This window comes from Felis catus, chromosome C1 (genome assembly GCF_018350175.1).
Source record: "Felis catus isolate Fca126 chromosome C1, F.catus_Fca126_mat1.0, whole genome shotgun sequence".
In the NCBI taxonomy this organism is placed as follows: domain Eukaryota; kingdom Metazoa; phylum Chordata; class Mammalia; order Carnivora; family Felidae; genus Felis; species Felis catus.
Window position 1 is genome coordinate 158,649,109 of NC_058375.1, and position 24,203 is coordinate 158,673,311.

Genomic DNA, 24,203 nt, shown 5'->3' on the forward strand with positions numbered 1-24,203 from the left:
TGGTGGGGACCCTTCAAGGTCCTTCTAGACAGACTAAGATGACATGAAACAGATTGATAGGAGACAATCAGATTTAATTGCTTATATATGGGGAATCCACACCAACATGGAAATTCCAGAGACAGGCGAAATACAGCATCTAGGTCATTCTGAACTAAGGAGAAGCGAGTAGGGGGTCTGGGACTTCAAAGAGAAGACTTGCAATTCACAGGAAGGGAAAAAGAGTAAGTACTTGATAAATGCATGTTTTCCGAGCCACTCAGAAACAATGGGACATAGAAGACTTTGATCAAAGAAGTCTTGCTAGGTTCCTCCCTGTCTACTATACTTAGTTTAAACCATAATGTAATTATCTTTGGTGATAGCTCTCTTCCTGGAGCAGATCTTCTATCTAAATTCTTTCTTTTAATTTTTTTTTTAACGTTTATTTATTTTTGAGACAGAGCATGAATGTGGGAGAGGCAGAGAGAGAGGGACACACAGAATCTGAAACAGGCTCCAGAGCTGTCAGCACAGGGCCCGACACGGGGCTTGAACTCATGGATTGTGAGATCATGACCTGAGCCGAAGTCAGCTTCTTAACTGACTGAGCCACCCAGGCGTCCCCTATCTAAATTCTTTCTAGGTAGTTGCAGGGGTAGGTTTTCCTGAATCTGCTGGGTTTTGATTGCTTTTTGTTTGTTTGTTTGAGTATAGTTAAGACACAGTATATGTTAGTTTCAGGTGTACAACTTAGTGATTTGTCAAGTTTGTACATTATGCTCTGTTCACCACAAGTGTGGCTGCCATCTGTCTGGTTACTTCACTATTACAATATCATTGACTGTATTCTGTATGGTCTGCTTTTTATTCCTGTGACTTACTCATTTCTTAACTGGAAGCCCATATCTATACATCTATCCTCTCTCCTTCACCCATTTGGTTCCCACCCCCCCACCCCCAGCACCTGTTCTGGCAGCTATCAATTTGTTCTGTATATTTGTAGGTCTGATTCTGCTTTCTTCTTCTTCTTCTTCTTCTTCTTCTTCTTCTTCTTCTTCTTCTTCTTCTTCTTCTCCTCCTCCTCCTCCTCCTCCTCCTCCTCCTCCTCCTCCTCCTCCTTCTTCTTCTTCTTCTTCTTCTTCTTCTTCTTCTTCTTCTAGATTTCACTTATGACTGGAATCATATGGTATTTGTCTTTCTCAGTCTGGCTTATTTCAATTAACATTATACCCTGTAGGTCCATCCTCTTGTCTCAAATGGCATAATTTCATCATTTTTTATGGCTGCCTAATATTCTGTTGTGTGTATATATCATATTTTCCTTATCCATTCATCTATTGATGGACACTTAGGTTGCTTCCATATGTTGGCTATTGTCAATAATACTGCACTAAACATAGGGGTGCATATATCTTTTTAATGTCTAAAGGAAATTAGAAACTCATATGGCTGCCTGGCCCTTTGACTTGCCAGAGTTGTCTTTGTGTTTACCTGAGTTCTTGAGGTAACATCTGAATTGAAGCAGACTGTTAGGCACATACTTGAGTTTAAGCTTTAGGGATGCCCAGAAAAAAATACCTGTTATGGTGTAACATTGTTTTCCTTTGGTCAGACTTTGGCTGAAGATACTTTTTATGGAGACTTAAAGTTGGAGCTTATAAAATAAGCTGATTTTTTTCATATTTGAGATTGGATTGATTATCTTCTCTTCCTTCTTCCACTGGTGAGGAGTAGTACAGAGATCTAAGACTTGATCAGTTATCATTTTTGCCCTAATTATGTGCATGGAAGAAATAGCCATTTGAATTAGTAGAACCCCTGTTTTCAAAAAATGATTGTTGCTTTTGAAGATATTGGTAGTCCAGGGAGTGGTATAGTTTTTGTAAGAATTTGGTTCAGTGGTTAGAAAGGGAGCTGAAAAGAAAATATGTAATGATAGGCAAGAGGTTGAAGCTCTGTGCTACACAAACTCACTGTGTATTCTCAAAACCTAAATTTTAAGGATGAGAAAACTGAGGCCTAGAAGGCCAAGTTTATTGGCCAAGATTATTGAGTTCCTGAGTTATAGAGCCTGGACTCTACTGTTTAATTAAAACCTTTACCTTACCCACAGATTTTCCACCACATAACTGATTGTTCAATTTTTCGTTTGTTTGTTTGGCTTAAGGTAGTTTTGGCATTGTAAAAGTCATGACAATTTAATCCAGATTTTAACGTAAATATGTAGTCCTACATAACTACTGGAAGCATTTCTAACCACATTTCCATAACATAGCACACAAAGCCCATCACACATGTTTTATTTTTTTGTTAAAATTTTTTACATTTTTTTTAATGTTTATTTTTGAAAGAGGGGGAGGGAGGAGGGAGAGAGAGAGGGAGACACAGAATCCTAAGCAGGCTCCAGGCTCTAAGCTGTCAGCACAGAGCCCAACGTGGGGCTCAAACCCATGAACCTCAAGATCATGACCTGAGGTGAAGTCTGACACTCAACTGACTGAGCCACCCAGGCACCCCACACATGTTTTAAATATCTGGGAGAAACTGACATCATCTATTTTAAGAACGACTGCAATGAAGACATTGTGGGCTTTTTCTTTGCTTTTTGTCTGAAGATGAAAAAATTGAATTGTACACAACTGTAGCTATTTTCATTTTAGTAGAAGCCGTAGCTTTTCTGGTTCATTTGGCTTGCTTTATTTATTTAAAACAAAGTTAATGTATCTTTCTTTTTAAATACTTGACATATAATAATTATGGTAGCTTCAGGCTTTCCTTTGACAATTGCAAACTTGCAGAGTCCTGTGAATTCTAAGATTAATACCTCAAGTTTTTTTAGCTTTGCAAATATTTTTAGAAACACTTATCCTTGAAGGTTTTTAAATTTTTTTGGTAGTCTGTAAAATTTTCAGTCATGTTAGTGCTAAATGAACTGTGCGAATTAAATTGGCATCAGCAATATGCTCTGGGTTACATTCTAATTTTAATTTCTAATCCTCATATTCCTGTCATCTGATTCACTTGGGCCCTAATTTTATTGCTTTTTTGGCTTTGAGTATGTCAGTGTGTGCTTTTGAATATATTTTACCTCAGTTTTTGCAAGACTGGTTTATTTCTATTTTTAAATCATTGTCATCCTGTGAATGATCTAGTTCAGGAGGAAGAGATTTTGGTTTTACAAGTAGAAAATTCTGAGATTTAGAAAATAAAGAATTAAGTAGTTTCCACTAAGGGGATATATAGTATAATTGTATTTATATTTTTATCCCTGTTACATATTGCTTATACTAAAGGCACAGTGAAAGGGATTTGGGGGATTGGGACATAACTTTTGCCTTTCTGCAGTTAAAATTGTCGTGTCTCCAGAATAATGAAATTGTATTCTGAAAATATTGGTTTACCAATTATTAATGAAAAAACTGGGTCAAAGTTATGTCTAGTAAGTACTGATTCAAGCCTGTTAAGCCTAGAATATTTTATAGAAGAATCAAGAGAGCGATGACATGCTTGTTGTTGGCATGTGTATTGAGCGTACTGTTACATTTGCATACCTATGAGCTGAGGAGATGTGGTGTGACCACATTACTAAATAATAGAACTGTACCACTGAGGTAGGGCCAGTTGAAAAATGCTCCAAGATTACTCTGTAAGACAACTTGAACTATAATGTAGTTTGGGTCATTCCTGAGTATTTTAGTGCATGTGATTTTATTATTTTTAAATCTCTCATCTAACTCTAGTCCCTGTGTAAGCATCATCACTGAACCAATCCATTCCATTGACACTTGCTGTGTCCTCTGAAATGTGCTTATGTGGACCTGATGATCCAGAGCAGTAGCCCAAGATTATTGGCTCCAGCAAAAATCAGTAGAATTTTCTTGTTCTTTTTCAGGGAAAGAAATTAGAGAAAGTGAGAGAAAGAAATAACCAAAGTATTAAAATATTCAGTTCATTATATACCCACTGAGACCTTTCTGTTGACTAAGTGTGGCAAGTGTGCAGAGATTAGCAGGAGACAAAGTAGCTCTCAAGGAGTGAGTAGCACTTCACCATAGAAATTGGCTGTCTAGTAGATAATTTTATCCTTTTTTGAATATTTTTATTTAAATGGGGCATCCAGGGGTGCCGGGGTGGCTCAGTTGGTTAAGTGTCTGATGCTTGATTTCAGTTCAGGTCATGATTTCTCGCATGGTGAGGTCGAGCCCCGTGTGGAGCTCCACACTCATGGCATGGAACCTGCTTGGGATTCTTTCTCTGCCCCTCACCTGCTCATTTGCTGTCTGTCTCTCTCTCTTAAAATAAATAAATAAACACACACAAATAAAAGGGGCATCCATTTTCTTTCTGTCTTTCTTTCATGTTTGTTTATTTTTGAGGAGGGGGGCAGAGAGAGGGAGAGAGATTTCCAAGCAGGCTCCACATTGTTAGTGTAGAGCTGGACATGAGGCTCAATCTCAGGAACCGTGAGTTCATAACCTGAGCTGAAATCAAGAGTTCAACCTGAGTTGAAATCACTGAGCCACTCAGGCACCCCAGGGGGCACCACCCATTTTCTGTTTCTTCTGTGCATGAAGAGGGCATCTTGAGTGCAGTGCAAGTAAGCATTTTTAACACTCTTTATACTTGTTCTGGTATATTCTTTCCGGAAAAAAAGTGAGTGCTTCCATATACTAGAGTAAACAATACATTAGTAATTATTTCCTGCAGGAAAGTTAGTATTTCATTTATGAAGAACAATTTTAAAGAAATAAATTATTGAATTCTATAAAAATTTCTCCCCCTTTCTTTAAAAATTAAAAATCAAAAGATGTAATAATTTTGGGCTTTCTGGCTTTGATATTTTGTTTTTAGCTTAAAATTGTTATTACTGTAAATATTCAGTACCATGACTGTTCCATAATTATTTTGAATCTTAGAAATTTTAAATAAAGTGCTTATGTTTAAGGAGAGATAATTACTTATTTTTCTAGTACCTGCTTCCTATTAAAACATAAAGATTGAGTATTTTGCTATTTTATACTATGGAGATTATAGAAATCTGAATTGATGATGTCAGAATTATTGAATTAATGAAAAGGTATCCTTAATTTATATACATTCAGGTGTTTGAGGTTGATGGATTATTAATTATAGTAAGGTTTAAATGAGATGAACAACTTAAATCATTAGGTGATAAGTTTTCTTTTTTTATGTAGATCAATCTATAATGGATGTTTTGAAACATAAAAGTTTTCTAGAAGAACTATTGTTTTGGACTATAAAGTATGAATTCCCTCAGAAGATGGTAACTTTCTTACTCAACATGCTTCCAGATCAAGAGTATAAGGTATCTACATTTTTTCCCTTTCTTTCTGAACTTTGCTCTCCTTTCTTTGCCTTTTCATTATGAAAAATCTTTTTGGTGTGTTTCTCAGCTGTGGCTTATTTTATTGTAGCTTTGAGGACTGATATAACACTAATAAAAAGCATTAGCTTCTTTTGTTGTCAAACAGGGTTTGCACAAAAAGCACAGGATCATAGCTCTGAGGCAAAGCAGCTTTACAGAACAGAATTCCTAAGGATAGTCTTTCTGCATGGAACTTGGTCCAAAGAGAATGCTGGGGGACAAAGACATAATTGCACAAGTAAATGTGTAGTTACAAATTGTAGTAAGTTCTCTAAAGGAGAGGTACAAGGTGCTATGAGAATGTTTAAGGGGGCAACTGAATTTGGATTGTGGGGTTAGAGGGGCACTTGGCTGGCTCAGTTGGTAGAGCATGCTTGATCCTGGTGTCATGAGTTCAAGCCCCATGTTGGGTGTAGCGATTACTTAAAAAAATGTATTGTGGGGTTAGGTTTGGGAAAATTGTGGGGTTAGTAATTGCTAGCCATACTGTTAAAGACAGAACAGGTATTGACCTATATACGCATGTAGGTATTGAAGGCTCTAGTCCCAGAAGGTGTGGACCCACACCTGTGACTACCATGTAGTTATGGCAAAGTGACACAACTGCATGCATGAAAAGAAAATAAATTATGTTGTAGTAGTAGTAGTTGTTGTTGTTATTGTTTTTCATTGATTGATTGATTGCTGTAGTTCTTCTTATGGTTTAGATAATAAAGTCTCTTTAGGAGTTAAACTTTAATGAATAATGCCATTGTTTTGTGTCATTATACCCAGTTAAGAAAACAAGAGGAAATGTACATGTTACACAGAGTTTGTTTTTTTTTTTTTTTAATAATTTTTTAAGTTCATTGATTTTTTTTGAGAGAGAGAGAACCCCAAGCAGGATGTGGGGCTCAAATTCACAAACTGTGAGATCATGATCTGAGCCGAAACCAAGAGTCGGATGCTTAACCGACTGAGTCACCCAGGTGCCCCAGAAAGAGTATTTATTTAGTCATGTAGTGGTCAGCTTTCCAATCAAATAGGGGAATACATTTCTTTTGGAGTAATCACATTGACACCCTTGTTTTTTAGTTATATTACATCCTCTGGTATGGTTTTTAGCTGAGACTTTAGATTTTGTTGTTAAACAAAACAGTGACACCTATTTTGACATTAGCTAATTGATATTATTTGTAAGCAAAGTGAAAATTTGTGTTTTTAAATCATGGTATTTATAATTGCTCTAAAATTTTAATGATTTAAAATGGTAATTAAATTTTTTTTAACCATCCAAGTATTTTGCTAATGTTCCAAAAAAAAAAAAAAAAGAATGTGACTACCATCATCATTAAAATTGCTTTTAAAATTATCTTGGGCGTCATCACAAGCTAATAATAGCTTTAAAATGCTAACATAATGTATTGGAAAAATGTGTTGTAAAACTCTAAACTATTGTGTTTTTTTCCCCCTATTTTAAAAAATTTACAGGTTGCTTTTACAAAAACTTTTGTTCAGCATTACGCTTTCATTATGAAAACACTGAAGAAGAGTCATGAATCCGACACAATGTCTAACAGAATTGTGCATATTAGTGTTCAGTTGTTCAGCAATGAAGAGCTAGCCAGACAGGTGACAGAAGAATGTCAGCTGCTGGATATTATGGTCACTGTGCTATTATACATGATGGAAAGTTGCCTTATTAAAAGTGAGCTACAAGGTAAACTCAGAATTATTTCACTAGTTTTATTATTGGTATACTTTGTGTAACTAGTCTTAAAAACCTCCTTATATGCTTAAAATAACTTTAAAAATACTGTAAAATTATACATCTTTGTTAAAGAATTTTTTTGAAAATTTTCAGCAAAGTTTAAAGACAAACTTTAAAATTAGTTATAGCTTAGTTATTTACAAACAGCTGTTAACATTTGGGGATATTTCTTTTCTGTCTTTTTGTGTGATAGGAGTGTATTTACAGATAGAAATAATACTTTAATATATGGTACAATACTTTAAAAATACACTACCATAGTGTACGTGTTGGGAACATGGTTTTTAATGATTGCAGGTATTAATATCATATGACTTTACCATAATTTAACCATTTCTTTATTGCACATGTTCCTTTTTTTTTATTATAAGTTTAACTATCAGCCTTAGACATTTTTATATGCCTATAGTTTTATAATTTAAAAATTGAAATAAATATTGCCTTTTTTTGTTTTCCCATAGTGAGGTCTTTAGTTTTTTTCTTTTGTGCCCACTATATGGTTGATATTCCTCAAACTGCCGTAATGTCTCTGGGGCCTCCTCCTATTCTCATTTCACTGTGGTCTTTCATCTTAACTTTGCCTCCCTGTAATAATTTATATTATTTGAGTATTTGCTATGTATGAGGCTCTGTGTTAATACCATTCATATGTTGTCTCAGTTAAGCTTCGGAACTCTTTTCTGAGGCTGGTATTATTATTTTCCCCACTTTATAGATGAGTTAAATGGAGTCTTAGAGAAGTTAAGTCATTTACCATAGATAAGCCAGCTAGTAAATGACAGAGCCAAGGACTTCATATCTCCTGATGTCAGAATCTGCCCTTAACCATGGCAGGTCAATATCGATAGCAGTGTGTCTTCACTTGTTGGCATGTGGAGCTAAACTTTAACAACAAACAGTACCTCAGATTAAATCTTAGGACTTTTCCATTTTCTCTGGAAGAGAGATCTTGTAGTTGAAACTTGCCTTGTTCCATTGTTACCTTCTTTTGCATATCAGCTCCTATTTTCTCTCTATTCTGATAGTCTGTCTATATTCTCCTGTGATATCATAGCCTGAAAATTGATATATGCTCAGTGCAGGGTACAGTGCTTTATATATACTAATAATAGCTAGCTAATATGATAGCTACCATCTTTTGAGCACTCACTATATGCTATGGTCTTTTTCTTTATATTATGTCATTTAACCATTAGTAGTTCTAAGAAGTAGATTTTGTTTTTTTCCATTTTATAGGTGAGGGAACTGTGGCTTAGGGAGTTAAAGTCAATCATCTGTGGTTTTACAGCTGTAAGTAGTAAGGCTGGGTGTTTGACTTACACCCATTCTTTTGCCCACTCTGTGATTCTGTCTTCCATTGTGGGTATAGTGGGAGCATAATACATTATTTACATTAAGCAATATATCTCTTTACTTTTTTTAAAGGAAAATTTAACAGCTGCTTTGTATTATAGTTTTTTGTCTTCATGTAAGATGACCCTTTCTTTCTGACATTTAGTTACATACATTACATGTATTGTTTGTTCTCTTTTGAAATAGTATCTATCATCATTCAGTTCAGTATCTAATATCATATCAGTCATATTCTTATATATAGAATTATTTATTTACAGAAGGACTTTTCACAAAAAGTATTTTTATTTTATAGACTAGAAAACTTAAAATTTAGAAGTATCTGCTCTTTTGAAAAGAATCTGGGGTCTGTTTTCTTGACTAAGTGGTTTAGCTGTGCTTATTATATATAGTTTGCACTTGATCTTCAAGGAAGAATGTTTGAGAAGATGTGTTTGAATCTGTCTCATATTTTTTCTGCAGCCAGATTTCCTGAAAGAGTTTGTTTGTTTCCTTGCTTTTCAGGCACTCAGTTACTGACTAGAGGTCTAGTGTCTAGGGTCCATTTCTGTCATTCTGTTGATCTCTCCAAAATTGTCCATGACTCCAGTGGTTGCATGTCCTACTTTCCCCAGAACAATTCCAAGTAATGTCTGTTGTTCTGATGTAGTTATTCATACAATCCCTTTTACTCTCAGAAGAGTCCCAGTTTATATGACCTACTCTTTATCTCTCTATCAAGCCTGCTTCTTTTCTATTGTGTGTGTGTGTGTGCATGTGTGTGAATGTGTGTATTTATATGTGTATGTGAGTACACAGTGTGTGTTTTAGTACCCCTGTCCAACTACTTACACAGCTGCCTTACCTAAAAACCTAGGAGTCATTTTGACTTTTTACTCCTTGTAGATATAATGAGCATCACCGAATCTATCATTTTAACCTTGTAAACACCTTACAATAGCCACTTCTCTTCATCTTTACATCTTCATGCCACCACCATAGTTCAAGCCATCGCCATCTCTAGGCTTCATACTAGTAGCCGTCACCACCTTCCTTGAGTTACTTTCTATACTGCACATCTGATCATGTCCCCATCTCTCAACCCTACCCCCAGTGGCTTGCCATTCTCTTCACGTGAACTCCAGACTCCTGAAGCTGATTTATAAGGCCCTCTGGCATCATTTGTGCCACCCGTCTTCTGCATTCTTTGTCCCAGTGATTCCATCCTTTTTTATATTGCTTCCTCTACCTAGAACACCATTGCCTCTCCCATCCCTAGTTTATTTGGCTTATTCTAATTCCTCCTTCATTCTGTAGATCTTAGTTTAAACATCGCTTCCTCAGGAGAGTCTTTTCTAGCTGTATTTGTTCTTACGACCTCTTATACTTTTCCTATTATAGCCCATGGTGATGGCGGTAGTAGTCAGGGAGGGCTTTCTAATCTCAGGTGTGGATGATTTGTAATCGCCCTCTTACCCCCACTCCTTCATTCAGTTACACCCTCTCTCGTCCTATTGAGAGGCACTGAAAGAGAGCATACTTAACTTCACAGGTCCTGTTCTTGTATATTGTTGTAAGTTAAGAGTTGAGTAAAATAATTTCATGGACTGAAACCTAAATTTAATGTATGGAAATTAAGAAGTGCTGTAGAAACCTCTCACTGATGAGTTTGACAAGTAGATGGTTAGTTGAAAAACTTGGTTAAAGTGAGGAATCATTAAAACAGGTTACATGCATGTATTAAACAGTGCATTTTTAACTAAAAACACAGAGATGCACGTTGATTCTCCAATCTGTTAATTTTGGGCAAAGCATTTTTAAATTTATTTATTATTTTTTTTAAATGTTCTTATTTATTTTTGAGACAGAGAGAGACAGAGCATGAGCAGGGGAGGGGCAGAGAGAGAGGGAGACACAGAATCTGAAGCAGGTTCCAGGCTCCGAGCTGTCAGCACAGAGCCCGATGCGGGGCTCAAACTCACAGACTGTGAGATCATGACCTGAGCTGAAGTCGGACGCTCAACCGACTGAGCCACCCAGGCGCCCCTGGGCAAAGCATTTTTAAGTTACAGTTTCATTGACTGGAGTTCTCCCTCATCTTTCTTACATGTACCACTTGTGCAAAGCATCATCTGTGGTTTCCAGTTTCATTTTCTTTAAAGTTAGAACATAAAGATCTTTGTGAATCCATCTGAGTGTAAAATCCTGGATTTTTATGATTTTTCTCCAAGATTTTTTAGCATATATGCTTATCCAGAGTCAGTTTTTGTTTCTGTTCATGTTAAATGTTCTTATTATAAAATTTGAATTAAATATATATAAACTGATGAAATATGAATGCATAAAGAGAGGTATTACAAAGCTTTTGAGAGACAAAAAAGTAACTGCCTAAGAAATGCTAAAAAATCTTGGGGTGTTAGTATGTTTTATAGTAGGAATGGGGAGCTCGTTTGTCCAGTGAATCAGTTAAGTTGGAACAGGTTAAGAGAGCTAATGCATATATGCTGTAACTTCTAATAGTAAAGATTTTGTACATGCCTAATCTTTCCCCACCCACAATAATGTATTTAAACGTTGAAGATTTTTTTAAAGGCTTAAGAAGTTTATTTATGTGTGTATCTTTCATTTTCAAAACACCGTGTTTGCTAAAAAACTATATGTATTTTTTGAATAGAAGAAAGCAACTAAATACATATCACTTATACAGATTTGTTTGATAAGATGGAATAAGATTAATCTAAGAATAAAAATATTTTACTGATTAGAACTGAAGATACTGCATTATGTTGTTAAAATCAAGAAAATAATAAGGTTTTATGAACATATAGCTACCTCAGTATCATGTAATATGTCAGACAAGTGGTATAATTATTATAATGATGTACTAAGTATTATGATAATGCTTCATTTAATTTCCTTAAGGTATGTGTCTTTTCCCCATTTTACAGTTGGGGAAATTGATTCAGAGTATAAGTAACACACCATATGTCAGGCTGGAGTTTGAATTTAGATGTCCCGATACATAATCTGTATCATTGATAAAGTTTTTGTTTTGTTTTGTTTTGTTTTTAACTTATTTATTGCTGGGCTGTGTGTATCTGTTTTAGATGAAGAAAATAGTTTGCATGTGGTAGTGAACTGTGGAGAAGCATTACTGAAGAATAATACTTATTGGCCTCTTGTCAGTGATTTTATTAATATCCTTTCTCATCAAAGTGTGGCTAAGAGATTTTTGGAGGACCATGGTTTGTTAGTTACATGGATGAACTTTGTATCCTTCTTTCAAGGTATGAATTTTACTTTTTTTGTTAAGTTTTTAGTTTACAAAATGCCTAATGCAAAACTATCAAATAAGCTAATTAAAGATAATAAGATACCATTCAGGTTACACGTGAAATGTCTCAATTAATATTTTTAAGTACTTTAATCAAGTGTTCATGACAATATGTCAGAGTTATGAAAAATGTCAAATTATTAAAAAGGAAACAGGAGTATAATTTTTTTTAGCACTTTAAACCGTTAATCTGGAAATTTCTAATCTATTCTCCAAGAAAGATTTATAACACTTTCATAAAATTTCAGTTACTGTCAGTTAAAATAGTTTTGACTTTCTTACATAACATATTCAATTATGTTGTAAAGGAGACAATTCACAAAGTGTTCTTAAGAAAACCTAGCTTGTAAAAACTTCCAAAAAGACTAGATTATCTTATTTTAAATATTTATTTCTATACATACTGTGCCATTTATGCCATTTGTGTGCACTGAAGTGTTTGGTACTCAGAAGTATTTTACTTGACTTTTAATATGAATAGTTGCTTCCATTTGGCAAGGTTTATATCTGCTTTAATTTTTGCAAGGTATGAACTTAAACAAGCGAGAACTAAATGAGCATGTGGAATTTGAGTCTCAGACCTACTATGCTGCCTTTGCTGCTGAACTTGAGGCCTGTGCACAGCCAATGTGGGGGCTCTTATCACATTGTAAAGTTAGGGTATGTTGAAATATTTTTGTTAATTTCCGTCTTTACCTTTAAAAAAGTGATTTGAGAAAAATATTTGTGAAAACATTGGTTTGTTTACTCGTATATACTAATGGACAATGTTTAATTGTGAATTCAGGTCTATGAAAGCTGACCTGAGACAGTAATTATTATTAGGCAGGTAGGAGTTCATTATATTTTCAGATCTTTGCAGCCTTCCCTTACCATGTATATAGCCTTGCAGCTTTGTAAGTCTCCACATTCATTTTCATTGCTTCATTTTACCCATTATCAATTAATTGCCTGATGTTTCTTGTCTTTCAAGGAATGGGAATAGTTCTCAAGACAGTTTCCATTTTTAAGATTCCAAGCACAAAATTAGTACACATTTCATTCAGCTTCCAATTGTTTATGAAAGGAATCTTAAGAGTAGCATAGCAGCAATATAAATTCTTAAATTCTAGGATAAGAAAATGATCACTTGTAATTGCATGTGTGTGTGTCTTTGTGTACAAATATATATTTTACCTTTGCATTTTAAAGTATTGGTTTGATGGGTCTCCTGAATCCTTGGATAATCCAGAAAAATGGAATTCCCTGACCCTACTAAACTAAGAACTTGAATGAGATTTTGCCATATGGATCTCATGGAGACCAACCTGCCAGCCTGTATCAGTAAGCATGCTGGACAAGATTTTATAGTGGGAATATTTTGAAGCCCTACATTCTGATCTTGGCTCTGCCTCTTTCTACTTAAGTCACTTGGTCAACTCATTTAAAACTATTTGAATGTCTCAGTCTTTTTCCTTATTTTTTAAAAAACAAAACAAAAGAAAATGGAAATGGAATACTAAAGTCTGCCCTTCTTCACAGGGTTATTATGAGGCTTTCCTCCATTATATTCTTTAAATATATAGGTTCCTTTAAGCAGATTTATATTTTATCTCATGACTTCAGCTACTCTCCAAATGCACATGACTTACAACTTTGTTACTGTAGCCAGGTTCAAATTTCCAACAGCTCTGCTTATTCATGTGGATCTCCTTATATAGGTACATGAGATTTCTCAGGCCCCTAACTTTCTAAATTTATCTGTCCATACCGAGTCCTTTATGTCATTTAATGGTGTCTGAAAATATATAATTATCCAGCATGGATACTTTCTCTCCCTGCTGTGCCAGCTGTGTTCAGACTATAATAAGGTACCATGAAACATCTCTTCTGTTCCAGAAGTTCTCCCTACCACTTCTTTCCTGTGTTTTATTTCTTCATATATTAAAAATAATCTAGGTTGTTAAGAAAATTTCTTAACTGGTTCTTCTGAATTTAGATTCCACCTACTCTAATCTGTCCCAATACTTAAATTACTTTTCTAAGCTCTGTGCATACCTCTCCTTTGCTTAAAAATCATTAAAAGTTCTCATCTTTCTACAGGGGACATCTGTGTTTCCTATAGAGACACATAAGATCCTCCATCATAGGGGCGCCTGAGTGGCTCAGTTGGTTGAGCATCTGATTTCGGCTCAGGTTATGATCTCATGGTTCGTGAGTTTGAGCCCCATGTCAGGCTCTGGGCTGACAGCTCAGAGCCTGGAGCCTGCTTTGGATTCTGTGTATCCCCTTTTCTCTGCCCCTCCCCAACTCACTCTCTCTGTGTCTCTTAAAGATAAATAAACATTAAAACAAATTTGAAAAGATCCTCTATCATTTGCCCTTAACTTGTCTCTTATAATTCATCTTCCATCTATGCCCCTCTGTCTATCTCCATGTCTCCATTGGATTGAATAGCATTCTTTTTTTTTTTTTTTTTTTTTTGAGAGAGAAAGCACGTGTGCGCGCACACGTGTGCACACACTTGGGAGGGGGCAGAAGGAGAGGGAGAGAGAGAATCTTAAGTAGGTTCCATACCCAGTGCAGAGTTCCACGTAGGGCTCTATCTCACAACTGTGAGATCATGACCTGAGCTGAAGTTCGAGAGTTGGAGGCTTAACCAACTAAGCCACCAGGTGCCCCTGAATAGTGCATGCAGTGTCTTTTCTTGATTCCTGTGCTTTTGTTCATGTTAGTGCCTTTTTTGGCTTATGCTCTCTTATTCTTTCTGCTTAGTCTTACATGAGAATCATCTGAGAAGCTTTAAAAATACATATGCCCAAGCCCCAGAGATTTTGATTTGATGTGCAGAAGGACCTTGGCAGTGATTCTAACCAGAGTGGAGAACCATTTGTATTAGCTCTTAAAAAATGCTACTCAGATGGTATATAATTTGCTCATTTAAGCTTTTTCAGTCAGGTTTATGATTTTAGTTTCTGTGTTTTCGTTGTACTTTATTTAATTTCCACTGTAGCATTTATAAAAAAACTATTATATAATATGAGGTTCATTTGGTCATTCACTGAAAAAATGTTTGTTGAATGCTCTTCTTAGGCCTAGACACTATCTGGATTCTTGGGTTTTTGGTGTTGAACCATATAGGTATGGTTCTTGTTCTCATGGGGCAGTCTGACTGGGGAGATAGACATTAAGTAGGTAAACACACAGATTCATTTTGTAAGTGCTCTATAGGAAAATAACAGGTTGCCGTGAGAGTAATGAGTGTGGGGACTAATTAGTCTTGTGCTCAAAAGAGAATTCAGGACTAAGGTTATAAGTTTTAGACCCTTGGTAATGTAGATGGTGTTCATCACTGGGGGATGGGATAAGATCAAGTAGGAGAAGAGAAATGGACCCTGAAGAAAGAACTAACATTTGGCATCAGAGATAAGGGTGAGGAGAAAAACCAGAGGAACACAGTATCATATAAACCAATAAAAGACAGCGATTCAGCAGGGAGGTTGATACGATGTTAATGTGAAAAGATCAGTATTTTGAGAGGACTGTATTTAGGATGAAATTGAATTATGAAGCTGGGGTTATGTTTATCTCTGATGATGAGAACTCATTGTTTCTAGACAATAGTTTAATTTCCAGCTTTGGAGGTTAAGATTACAATGTGAGAATTACAATGAGAGAAAACAAGCTTATATTGTCCTGGTAGAATCTGAGAGAGTAGTTCCTCAGTTAAGGGAGTATTTAGTTCCTAAATAAGACATTCTCTTGAGGAGCACCCACACTATGTCAAACATTGTTCTTCACACTATATTCTTTGCATTATATTCTTATCTAATCTTCATTGCATCTCTTATAAAGTAGACACTATCATCTCTTTCTCTTAAAATTTTTAAAAATGTTTATTTATTTTTGAGTGACAGAAAGAGAGACAGCATGAGCAGGGGAAGGGCAGAGAGAGAGGGAGACACAGAATCTGCAGCAGGCTCCAGGCTCTGAGCTGTTAGCACAGAGCCTGATGGGGGGCTTGAACTCCCAGACTGCAAGATTGTGACCTGAGCCAAAGTCAGACGCTTAACCGATTGAGCCACCCAGGTGCCCCTTATCTCTTTCTTTCAGAAAGAGAATAATGTTTATTGAACTAGAAGTTAAATAACTTCTGAAAGAAAGAGGTATTCAGAAAAAGAATGTTTATTTAGCTAGAAGTTAGATAACTTCTGAAAGAAAGAGATGATACTATTTACTTTATAAGAGATGTAATGAAGATTCGATAAGAATATAATGCGAAGAACATAGTGTGAAGAAGAATGTTTGGCATAGAGTGACTTGCTGAAGTTCATACAGCTTTAAGTAGAAAATGAGTTTGAAAACAGATCCATCTGATTTCAGAAGTAGTACTCTTTACCATTTTGCTCTAATTGTTTCTTAAGCAAGAATGTCTAGAGCTTTGTTAGACTTTAGATACGTAAGCTAGAAGAAAGACCATTAATTAATGAAAAAAAATTAGCTATTTTGTTGTTTCTATTCTCTTATAAAATATAAAACTAAAGGATTAACAATGAAAAGAACTTTACCTGATAGTTGACTTTCTTTGTATGATTGCTCTAAATGCTGTTTGGTTCTTGAAAATGTAAAGGGCTAGTTAAACAAGTAATACTAGATTAATAACAGATAGATTGGTTAAAGGGATGGCACATTTCTAGCACCTTACTAATTTTTGCCTTCCTAACAGCACAAGTAAGTTGTAAAATCTCCATCTAGTGGCAACTTTAGGTTATTGCATGAGTCTGGCCATGACTCTGGAGCACTCAACTGCGTGTTAAGACGTAGTGCTAGACTATGATATAGAGCATTTTACAAACATTATTCCATTTGCTTCTTTCACAGTACTAGGAAGTAGATAGTATTATGTCAATTTATGTATATGGATGACGGACTCAAAAGATTATCAAGTAGTAAATCAACATGCACATGGGATGTTTTTGGGTGGATGTGTTAGTGGTGGGAGATGGGAGATGATCTGAACATAATTATTAAATATGATGTATTTAGAAATGGAATTAACTGGTCACCTTTTTAAAGCCTCTTAATGCATGCTTTTCAGAGTTTTCCCCAGAAGGGCTATATCAGTTTATACTTGTGCCAAGAGGGTGTTATGATATACCTTTGCGCAAGCCCTTGGTAAAATGGTAGAACATTTGGTTTTAAATGTTTCTGTATCCATGACTTATCTGCCATGTTAGCTTGGTTATGACACATTATTTATGGTAACTTAAAAGTGCCATTAAAATTTTTCAGTAAGAAATAAGGGAACAAAATGTATAAAATAATATTTTTATAAAGATAAATTTCATATAGGGTAGATTAAAACAGGGTGAGACCGGGGCGCCTGGGTGGCGCAGTCGGTTAAGGTCCGACTTCAGCCAGGTCACGATCTCGCGGTCCGTGAGTTCGAGCCCAGCGTCGGGCTCTGGGCTGATGGCTCGGAGCCTGGAGCCTGTTTCCGATTCTGTGTCTCCCTCTCTCTCTGCCCCTCCCCCGTTCATGCTCTGTCTCTCTTTGTCCCAAAAATAAATAAACGTTGAAAAAAAAAAAAAAACCAGGGTGAGACCTTGGCAAGGAAACTAGATAAGTGATATTTGGTTTGGATGGTAGTGGAAATAAGAGTGGACCTACATGATAATATTAAGGAAGAATTAGCACGATAGGAGACTGAGCAGGGTGAAGAAGGCAACAATATGAGACTTTTAGCCTTCTTTAAAGGCACAGGGTAATTTATATATGTTAAAGACTTTAACCTATTTGACTTTGATGCTACCTGCACTTTTATTACACATTAAGGCTCCAAAATGTCTGTCTGTCTTTTTTATAAAATGTATTTTTTTAAAACTTTTTTTATTGAGATCAAATTTACACAATCTAAAATTCACTATTTTAACCATTTTAAAGTATGCAGATCAGTAATGTAGTATATTCACAAAGCTGTGCAACCATTACCAAAAATTCTCCACTAATCACCCCTCCTCCAAAGAAATGTCATACCTCTCAAACCCAACTTCCTCTTATCTCCTGGAAACCACTGATCACCCATCTGTCTCTATAAATTTGCCTAATCTAGACATTTTATGTAAGTGGAATCATACAATATATTACTTTTGGTGTCTGGTTTCTTTCATTTAGCATAATGTTTTCATGGTCCAACTATGTTGCAGCATGTATCAGTACTTCCATTTCTTTTCATAGCTGAATAGTAATCCAGTCCGTAGATATAACACATTTTACTTGTCCATTCATGGGTTGAGCTACTATGGATAATGTTGCTGTGAACATTGTATATAAGTTTTTGTGTGAACATATGTTTTTAATTCTCTTGTGTATGAGTGTAGAATTGTTTATCATATGGTAACTCTGTGTTTAATGTGGCCACACCATTTTACATTTCCACCAGTAATGTATGAGAATTCCAGTTTCTCCACATCCTTGTCAACACTTTTTATTTTTGCATTTAAAAAATAAGAGCCTTCCAGATAGGTGTGAAGTGACATCTCATTGTGGCTTTGATTTGTACTTTCCTAATAACTCATAGTATTGAGCATCTGTTCATGTGCTTATTAGCCATTTGTAGATCTGCTTTGAAGAAATGTCTGTTCAAATTCTTTGCTCATTATTATTATTTTTTTAAGAAAGGCTGTCATGATTTTTCCATTTAATAGTTGCCTATTTCACTGGATCCATTTCTCCATAAAACATTACAATTTTCTTTCACAGTATCTTTATTTTAATTGGCACATATTTATCCTTTCTTCTTCTTAGCAAGCTAAGATATTTGTAGGCTGCTTATAGTACTTCTGTGTTCTGCCCTCTTTTTTTTTTTTGGTTTTTATTTTTTGTGGCAAATATACATAACATACAATTTAATCATTTTTAGGTGTGCAATTCATTGACATTAAGTACATTTTCAATGTTGTGCCACCTTCACCATTATCTATTTCTAACACTCTTTCATCATCCCCAAAGAAATTGTATCAATTAAACAGTAACATTAGGGAACTTATGTTTGGAATCTCTTCAAATGGAACCTGATATGTAACACATAAAACTATTTCAGCTTTGATTCGTTTTCAAGTTGTGTTCTATAATTTTCATAATTGTCACTGGTTGTTAGTATTAATTTGTGAAAGGCTTTCTTAAAATTGCACATGTAGGTATTTTAAAAATATATATGTTTTCCCATTATGTATACAATTTTTATGTATTACATATAATTTGAAGTTGAAAATATACATATTTATATACTGTAAAATTTAACTAACTTATTATTTTAGGAAACTCAAGAATACACCCGAAATGTTGTTAGATATTGCCTTGAAGCTCTTCAAGATTGGTTTGATGCTATTAACTTCGTAGATGAGGTATGTATATTTTTGGTATATATCGAGGCACTTAAGAAAAAAAGTGTTAGATCTCATTTAACACTAAAAATAATAATGGGGTAAGGGAAAGATGTTGAAATGAACATAGTATCCTTAGGTTTAAAAAAAGAAATTGGAGATCAGTTCTTTGACATTTAGGAGATTGAGGAGTGCACTGATCATACTTGCTTATTTCCTAGAGAAGGGCATGATTTCTTTTTCTATTATTAAATGTACATGTCTCCATATTTCTCAGGAGTGAAAATTAGTTTTATGTAGAGGGGTAAAAGTGACAGTGCAAATGTGAATAGGGTGGGGGACATTAATGGAAAGGGTGTTACAACTTTATTAATTGGTCAGTGTTCTTCTGTGGGCTTGAACAAAGGTGATTGTTATTAATAATAAACTGAGAAGAGTTGGCACGGAACATACTCTGTATGAATTAAACAAGGGTTTGCTTGTAATTAGCCAAGTTTCCTATCAGAAGCCCCTTTTATTTCTCTTATGAAGTGAGTTCAGAATATGCCATATGCATAAGGAGGACCATGTTTCAGACAACTCCAGCTCCCCCATCTGATTTCTAAATCCTGGGCAGAATAGAACTCTTGCTATCTTTGTGTGTGTGTGTGTGTGTTTGCTTTTTTAAAAAAAATTTTGATATAGTCACAGACTTATTGAAAAGTTGGAGTGGAGTACAAAGAACTTTGTTTTCTTGAACCATTTGACAGTTAAGTTGTTGACTTGATGCCCTTTATGCCCAAATACTTTAGTGTGTATTTCCAACAAACAAGGACATTTCTCTTATATAACCAGATAAAACTGTAAATATTAGGAAATTAACATTAATATATTATTACTGTTTAAGTGTTAGAACTCATTCATGTTTTATAAATTGTCCAGTGTTGTCCTTTATAGCAAAAGGATCCCATTCTGAATCTCACATTGCATCTAGTCATCATGTCTCTAGTCTCCTTCTGGAGCAGTTTCTCATTCTGTCTTTGCCTTGAAGGATAGTAACATTTTCAAGAGTATGGTTGGCTCAGTTATTTTGTAGAACATCTCTCGGTCTGGGTTTGTCCCATGATTAGATTCAGATTGTGCCTCCACAGAACCCCTCCTCCTTTCAACCTGCTTTACTCCTTTGCCCCTCTAGGATTAGTTGGGCAGCTGGAGCATCTTTCAATACAGTTCTCATTGTTATTTGAAACTTTAGGAAGTATGTTGAAATAGTAGCATCACTAAGATAACACCTTGATTGAAGGAGGGGAAAACTCTCTTACACATAGAGGGTTATGAAGTACTTTAACATGAAATTAATAGTTGAGCTCAGGGGTGGAGTTAAGGACAGTTAGAATCACGTAAGGTATATAGGGCAGCTGAACTTAAGGAAATAGTACATTTGTTTTTCACACAAGTATTTTAGGAATATATTGAATATTATAAAGAATTTAAATAGATTTTTAATAGAAGAGAGAATAAGTTTAGAACTTAAGGAATCACATAGAATGGTATGTTTTTAATGGTGTTTTCGAAGGTTTTTGTTTTTTAAAAGTGCTTTGACAGATTTGTTCCTCAAAACAACCCTTTGAAGTAGAGAAGGTATTATCTTCCTTTTTTTTTTTTTTTTTTTTTTTTTTTTTTTGGTAGATGTAAAATGGAGATGCAAAGATAGTAAATCACTTGCCTGTAGTTACATAACAAATTACTGGTAGTTCTCAGTCTAGAACCCACATCTCTCAACTCCTTGTCTGGTAGTATTTCAGTGATGCTGACTATTGGCAGTGGAAAGAGCTATGGGTCAGACAGGCCCAAGTGTAAATTGTGGCTCAGCCACAAACCAATGAGCTATGTGATCCTAGATAGGTTTTTAAAAATTATTTTTAATTTTTTTTACATTGCAAAATCCATCTCCTCATCTCTTTATTGAAGATAATATTAGTAGTCAATGAGGATTGAATAAGAGGCACATTTTACATTTGTGATAAATATTTCTTTTACCATCCTTGTTGGTGGATGTCAGAAGTTATTGGGGTAATATAGCACAGATTAAATAAATACTTTTTGAACTGAATTAAGTCAGATCAGTCATATAGAAACAAGGGATAGGGGGTGCCTGGGCGGCTCAGTTGGTTAAGCGTCCATCTCTTGATTTTGGCTCAGGTCATGATCTCACAGTTCATGGGTTCGAGCCCCATGTTGGGCTCTGCGCTGACAGTGTGATATCTCCTTGGGATTCTCTCTTTCCCTCTCTCTCTGCCCTTCCCCAAATCATGCTCATGCTTGTGCTCTTTCTCTCACTAGAATGCCAAAGTTCTTTGATATATACTGTACTAAGCTTTCTTATGGAGGCTGTGTTTTCAGTGCTGATATGGGGAGCATCTCACCCAGCTTGTGAAGGCACGTAGGCCCTTCACTTGTACGTCACTTTTAGTACTGTGATAGAACCTCTTACCACTCTGAATATAACAGTGGAGTCCAGACTGGCTCTTCAGTTCACTATTTGTTAACTGTAGGAAGTTATTTAAGTTTCCAAGCTTGAATTTCCTTACTTATAAAATGAGAACATTAATAGTTTCTACTCCCTAGGGTTCTTCTGAGGATTAAATGAGGTAATGTGAATATGGTCAGCTGTGATTATTGTTCTTACTACTGTCATCATGTTTGGTATGCATGCATTTGAAGATTCCCAAATAGGCTAATTGTAAAAGGAAATCTGTTCCATCCCTTGTTCAATGCTGGGTGCTTCAGAGGATTCAGAGTTGAGTAGTATGTAGTTTCTGCCTTCAGAAACTTGCATTTAGGTGTGTAAAATGGAATTAATTTTATCTTTTATCTATACAGGATTTTTTTTTAAAGCTATATCTTCTAAAATTTTAAGTTTTGGTTAAAAAGATTCAGGAATAAATCAAGGTGAAAGTGTGGTTTTAGCATTTTGAAACCTTCTTTGAACTTGTATAAAACATGCTTCAACTTGTGGATTTTGTTTGTTTATTCTAGCCAGCACCTAACCAAGTCACTTTTCATCTGCCCCTTCATCGTTACTATGCTATGTTTTTGAGTAAGGTAAGACTATCATTAAGCAATTCTGGTATTTTTTTTTTTAATATTGGGAAATAAGTATTGAATTAGTAACTTGTTTTTTTTCAAAATTTTTAGGCTGTGAAATGTCAAGAACTAGATTTGGATTCTGTTTTACCTGATCAGGAAATGTTAATGAAACTAATGATTCACCCACTCCAAATTCAAGTATGTATTCAGGGTTTAAAAAGTTCTAAATTGAGGGACTCCTGGGTGGCTCAGTTGGTTAAGTGTCTGACTTCAGCTCAGGTCATGATCTCTTTGTGGGTTCGAGCACCACATCGGGCTCTGTGCTGACAGCTCAGAGCCTGGAGCCTTCTTAGGATTCTGTGTCTCCCTCTCTCTCTGCCCCTCCCCGCTCACACTGTGTCTCTCTCTCAAAAATAAACATTAAAAAAAAAAAAAAGTTTTGAATTGAATTCCTCAGTTAAGTGATTCTTCTTTATTTTGTTTTTATGTTTTACATTGTTGTGATAGCCAAAATGTTTGAAAAGCTTTTTTTTTTTTATACTTGGTTATTTTTGCCAGATTATATTTTGGTGTTTTTTGTTCTGTGAGATTTACAATGACTTTTAATTTCCCCAGAAATTCTTTTCACCATATTTTAGGGAAGTTTTTAACATACTATGGCATTGTTTTGAGAGGAGATGCAAAAGAGTTCTAGCATTAGTGCTATTTCTATTTTACTAAAACCATGTTGTTTGGGGTAACTTAGCTACTTGATTCTTAGTTTCCGAATCTGGAAAATGAGAGGAGAGAAAAGAGAGAAGAATATTTCTGCATAAGCACCATGGTTTCTTTCAGTTCTAATACTATAATTTTATGGGCCAATCTTTTATATACAGTACAGGGACGTGTGCTTCAATTTATTTTTCCTGGAAATTTTAGATTTATTAAGTATTATTGAACTTTTACACTGGGGTTAGGAACAAGTAAGAGATGAAGTTGATACAGGACACAAATTCATGAAGAATTAAACATTAAAAAAAAAATTTGTTCTAATCTGACCTTCCCTTACCTGCCAGTTACTTGAAAGATTACTAATTTAGGTTGAAGGTTGAGTTAGGGTACATTAAAGATATAGATTATATTTATTTATTGGAGCAATTAACTTTGTTTTATGCTCATTTATGCTTATTTGTGTGTTTCTTTAAGCATTATGTAAGTTTTTTTTTCTTGAGAAACAAAGAGTTAAATATAAGTGTCATTGATACCTCATGAAAGATTTCATTTAAAATTGTTATAAATGTATCCAGGCATCATCATACTAACTCATGTATAAACTCCAAAAGAAGGGATTGTATAAAGCATAATGATCACTTAAAAATTTCAAAGTATGTATTTGAATAGAATATTTTAAACTAACATGGGGCAGAATGTCAGGCTTATTCTATGATTAAGTTACAAAATACTTTGAACTGATTATTCAGTATAACATGATTTTTATAAAGATTGAATTTAGAACACTTCTTTGTCCAGTTTACTTAATTTTTATTTTACTAGGCAAGTCTTGCTGAAATCCACAGCAATATGTGGGTAAGAAATGGTCTACAAATCAAAGGACAAGCTATGACCTATGTCCAGTCTCATTTCTGTAATTCCATGATTGACCCTGACATTTACTTACTGCAGGTAAGCCAGTTTGATAATGCAGATATTATACTTTAGAAGTTTCTCATTTGTACCTGCAGCAGTTAGTTGATAGAGGTGACTCGATGACATGAAGAGGTCATTGCTATTGAAAGAATTTACTACTTAAATTTTCCAGGAGAAGGGGACATGCCATGCCACAGCAGAACCACAGGAAGCATTAGACTTTGGTCAAGAGGCAGGAACAAGGGGGAAATCCTAGAGCAGGACCTTTTGGGGGGTATCCACAGAAAGGGCAAGGCAAGGCAGGGGAAGCAGTTGAGAACTGGCTAATTTGAATAGATTCTGGTGGGCTTTGGGGCATTG

At 35.2% G+C, this 24,203-nt stretch overlaps 1 protein-coding gene across 8 annotated transcripts in view; it reads left to right on the top strand.

Moving 5' to 3' along the window:
• The window catches only part of UBR3 (ubiquitin protein ligase E3 component n-recognin 3), a 244,481-nt gene that overhangs the window by 79,746 nt on the left and 140,532 nt on the right, over positions 1 to 24,203 (top strand). For all 8 annotated transcript variants that reach the window (XM_023259445.2, XM_023259440.2, XM_023259442.2 and 5 more), the window contains exons 7-14: positions 5,178 to 5,308; positions 6,839 to 7,067; positions 11,558 to 11,737; positions 12,311 to 12,444; positions 19,083 to 19,169; positions 22,167 to 22,232; positions 22,326 to 22,415; positions 23,751 to 23,879. In XM_023259445.2, coding sequence (XP_023115213.1) covers positions 5,178 to 5,308; positions 6,839 to 7,067; positions 11,558 to 11,737; positions 12,311 to 12,444; positions 19,083 to 19,169; positions 22,167 to 22,232; positions 22,326 to 22,415; positions 23,751 to 23,879 — 1,046 coding nt within the window. The remainder of the gene's footprint in view (positions 1 to 5,177; positions 5,309 to 6,838; positions 7,068 to 11,557; positions 11,738 to 12,310; positions 12,445 to 19,082; positions 19,170 to 22,166; positions 22,233 to 22,325; positions 22,416 to 23,750; positions 23,880 to 24,203) is intronic.